Consider the following 4,766-nt stretch of genomic DNA (forward strand, 5'->3'; position numbering starts at 1 on the left):
TGACCTATTATATGTTCCTTTATTTTAATATTTCTTACGTCCCATTTTTTTCCAACTTACTGCCTTTTAGAATTTCCCTTTGCTTTTAAGCATCTTCATTTGAGGGCCAGTGGATTTAGGGAAGAAAATTAAATTAGTCTTGCTAATTATTGGTAACTCTTGGTAAAGATTTTGTTATGGGGAGGATGTGGAATTTGATCCTCTGTGAAATTGAGGAAGAAAAACTATGCTTTTCTCTTCCTGTACTATTGATAATTGAATATTATTTCATTCACACTTAATTCATCGCTTTCACTTCATTCTGTTTTAGTTTGTTTACATTTCTAGAGCCATCTTGAGACATTTCTTCAGGAATAGAAAATCTCGTCTCATTCATTGCTATTTCTCCAGCACACAGCAGAGTGTCTGGCGTGAAAGCGCCACAGTAAATGTGTAATGAATGAATGAACTGGTTATAATATATGCTCTATCAATCCTTTTTAGAGTTACTTCAGTTCTGCATAAACATTTGGATAGCTATAAACCATTAGAGTTGTTGAAGATAACTCAAGCACTGACTTTTCTGCGTTTCCAAAGGAAGGAGTTTTCTGCAAAACTTAGAGAATTACTGCTTAGGTAAGATTAAAATAGAAATTTTGCTTAGTATTTCATTTTCTAGCCACAATATTTGTTTTGTTTAACTGTGTACAGTGGTGCTAGAAGTTATGGAGGCAAAATAGTAAAAATGTTAAGACACTTTATCTCCCTCGCAGCCATTCTGCCAATGCTCATGCTGGGTATATTTTGAAATGGAAATGAGGCCAGCAGGGTGATGAGTTCCCTAGGAGAGGAATGGCAGTAAACTGATGAATAGCAAAGCCATTCTCCTTTCCTGCAAAATGGAGCCACCATGAAGAGATTGGGACTGCTGACAAAAGTTCAACTCCGTTTGGGAGCATTCATATTTAGGGCCTTTCAGTCTTGCATGCATGCCTATTTTAAGGCTTATTAAATTTTTGAGAATAAGATATAATGGTGATGTTGGTGAAAAAGTGTTTTCTTTTCTTTTTTCTTTTTTTTTTTTGAGACAGAGTCTTGCTCTGTTGCCCAGGCTGGAGTACAGTGGAGCGATCTCAGCTCACTGCAACTTCTGCCTCCCCGGTTCAAGCGATTCTTCTGCCTCAGCCTCCCGAGTAGCTGGGAATACAGGCATGTGCCACCACACCCGGCTAATTTTTGTAATTTTACTAGAGACGGGATTTCACTGTGTTGGTCAGGCTGGTCTCGCTTCTGACCTCAGGTGATCCACCTGCCTGAGCATCCCAAAGTGTTGGGATTACAGATGTGAGCCACCGTGCCTGGCGAAAAAGTGTTTTCATATAGAATTTTCCCTTTATAATTTAAAATCACCTTATTTTCTACAGATATAGTTTTTTTTTGTTGTTGTTGTTAGAGACAGGGTCTCACTCTGTCCCCTGGGCTGGAGTGCAGTGGTGCAATCATAGCTCACTGCAGCCAATCACAACTTGCTGTAGCCTCGAAGTCCTAGGCTGAAGTGATCTTCCCGCCTCAGCCTCCCAAGTAGTAGTGCTACCACACTTGGCAAATTTTTTTTTTTTCTGTAGAGATGGCGGTCTCACTTTGTTGCCCAAGCTGGAGTGCAGTGGCATGATCATAGCTTACTGCATCCTCAAACTCATGGGCTCAAGCAATCCTACCACCTTAGCCTCCTGAGAGGTGGTTTTACAGGCTTGAACCAGCGTGCCCAACTAGTTTGATTTCTTACTGTGATTTCTTTTTTTTTTGAGACGGAGTCTCGCTTTGTCGCCCAGGCTGGAGTGCAGTGGCGCGATTGCAGCTCACTGCAAGCTCTGCCTCCCGGGTTCACTCCATTCTCCTGCCTCAGCTTCCTGAGTAGCTGGGACTACAGGCGCCTGCCATCACGCCCAGCTAATTTTTTGTATTTTTTTTTAGTAGAGACAGGGTTTCACTGTGTTAGCCAAGGATGATCTCGATCTTCTGACCTCATGATCCACCCGCCTCGGCCTCCCAAAGTGCTGGGATTACAGGCATGAGCCACTGTGCCTGGCCTGATTTCTTACTGTGATTTCTGAAAGACCAAGCATATAGGTGAACATGATTTTTATTATAATAAAGTGATATGCCATTATGGTTAAAAAGGTTTTGAACTGAGTAATATGAAATGACATATTATCAGATGAGAATTTAGCATATTAGGATGTTATAACGAAGTTTATCTTTTTCTTGAAAAATAACTTTCTTCTTATTAAGATGGTAAGATGATAAGATGCTTATTGTTTCTTCAACCCTTCCATATTTAGTATAGAATTCCACATAGACTGACTCTCAATTATGAATTTTATGTTCTAAATTAGATATTATACACTAGCCCAGGCATGATTTATGTCTGCAGAGTGGGGTTTTTTTCTTTTTTGCATGCTTTTAAAAAATTTTCTATATTTTATTTTTATGTTTTTATTTATTTTTATTTTTGTTTTTGTTTTTTTTGAGATGTAGTCTCACCCTGTCACCCAGGGTGCAATACAGTGGCATGATCTTGGCTCACTTCAACCTCTGCCTCCCAGGTTCAAGCAGTTTTCCTGTCAGCCTCCCAAGTAGCTGAGATTACAGGCATGAGGCACCATGCCTGGCTAATTTTTGTATTTTTAGTAGAGACGAGGTTTCATCATGTTGGCCAGGCTTGTGTTGAACTCCTGACCTCAAGTGATCCACCTGCCTCGGTCTCCCAAAGTGCTGGGATTACAAGCATGAACCATTGCACCTGGCCTATGTTTTTATTTTTTTAAAAAATATTTCAGTAGCTTTTGGGGTACAAGTGGTTTTTTGTTACATGGATTAATTGTATAGCGGTGAATTCTGAGATTTTAAGTGCACCCATCACCTGAGTATTGTATTTTGTACCTAATGTGTTGTTTTTTTTATCCCTAGCTCACCTACCAACTTCCCTTTTCTGGTCTCTAACGTCCATTATATCACTCTGTATGCCTTTGCGTACTCATAGCTTAGCTCCCACTTATAAGTGAAAGTATACAGTTTTTTATTTTCCCCTCCTGTGTTACTTCACTTAGAATTCAGCTCCACCCAAGTTGCTGAAAAGACATTATTTTGTTCTTTTCAATGGCTGATGAAAGGTGTATTAAATATACACCATGATATCCATGGTATATATTTACCACATTTTCTTTATCCACCTATTAGTCAATGGGCATTTAGGTTGGTTAACATCTTTGCAATTGTGAATTGTGCTTCTGTAAACGTACATTGCACAGTGTATTTTTTTTTTTTTTTGAGACGGAGTCTTGCTCTGTTGCTCAGGCTGGAGTGCAGTGGCGCTATCTCGGTTCACTGCAAGCTCCGTCTCCCGGGTTCACGCCATTCTCCTGCCTCAGCCTCCCGAGTAGCTGGGACTACAGGCGCCTGCCACCTCGCCCAGCTAGTTTTTTGTATTTTTTTCGTAGAGATGGGGTTTCACCATGTTAGCCAGGATGGTCTTGATCTTCTGACCTCGTGATCCGCCCACCTCGGCCTCCCAAAGTGCAGGGATTACAGGCTTGAGCCACCACGCCCGGCGCACAGTGTTTTTTAAAAAATTAAATTATTCAATACCGATGAATACTTTTAGGTATGTTAACAGAAAAATAAGAGCAGGAGTGGGAGCATCAAAGAAGATTTCATTTTCCTTGTTTTGTTGCTTTTATGAAAAGACTTGAAGCACATATGATAATGTTAAAAGTTTATTAAATTCTGAGTAAGGAGAGCCTTTATGTATCACTGTGGTTTAAAATTATATCAAAAGTGTTTGAGTTATTGACTAACATTTAAAAGTTGGGAGTTGTTATATAAAAATCATAGATACTTCATGTTTCAGAATTACCTTCTTCCACTTCAGTGCAGATAATCTCAAGTAGATATTAGAAGGAATGTACTCTATTTGAACTAATAATTTACATAAATGCTTATGTAAAGAGGTCCTGAAACAGCTCAAGGAACCCAGAGGGTTCATGTACTGGAATAATGTCTGTTGTGTTTTTTTAACTTATTGAAATATAATCTACATAAAATATACATATGCCTTCCTCATTACCCTGTCCTCACCTCCAAGATTAACTATCTCTATTTGTAACTACATGGATTGGTTTTGCCTTTATACTTTATATAAATTGAATCATTCAGTATGATTTCCTTTCTTTTTTTTTTTCTGAGACAGGGTCTCATTTGTTTTCCCAGACTGGAGTTGGAGTACAGTGGCGTGATCTTGGCGCACTGCAACCTCCACCTGCTGGACTCAAGTGACCCTCTTGCCTCAGCCTCGTGAGTAGCTGGGACTACAGTCACGTGCTACCACACCCAGCTACTTTTTGTATTTTTAGTAGAGATGGGGTTTTTCTATGTTGCCCAGGCTGGTCCTGAACTCCTACGCTCAAGTAATCTGCCTGCCTTGGCCTCCCGAAGTGCTGGGGTTACAGGCGTGAGCCACTGCGCCTAGTCAGTGTGATTTCTTTTGTGTCAGGCTTCTTTTGCTCAATACTACGTTTATGAGATTTGTGTATACTTTTGTCATATAGTATTCTCTTGTAAGAGTATAACAAAATTTATTTATTTATTCTATTGTTGATGGATATTTGATTTATTTCCAGTTTTTCGTTATTATCAACAGTACTGTTTATGAACAAATTCATGGTTTTTTTTGTTTTTTTTTGTTGAGACAGAGTCTTGCTCTGTCGCCCAGGCTGGAGTGCAGTGGC

General features: G+C 39.6%; 1 protein-coding gene across 1 annotated transcript in view; it reads left to right on the forward strand.

Annotated features, from left to right (window-relative positions):
* Positions 1-4,766, forward strand: part of FASTKD1 (FAST kinase domains 1) — a 61,657-nt gene that overhangs the window by 34,482 nt on the left and 22,409 nt on the right. The window contains exon 6 of the mRNA XM_011988147.1: positions 484-615. Coding sequence (XP_011843537.1) covers positions 484-615 — 132 coding nt within the window. The remainder of the gene's footprint in view (positions 1-483; positions 616-4,766) is intronic.

This window comes from Mandrillus leucophaeus, unplaced genomic scaffold (assembly GCF_000951045.1).
Source record: "Mandrillus leucophaeus isolate KB7577 unplaced genomic scaffold, Mleu.le_1.0 Scaffold324, whole genome shotgun sequence".
Classification (NCBI taxonomy): Eukaryota; Metazoa; Chordata; class Mammalia; order Primates; family Cercopithecidae; genus Mandrillus; species Mandrillus leucophaeus.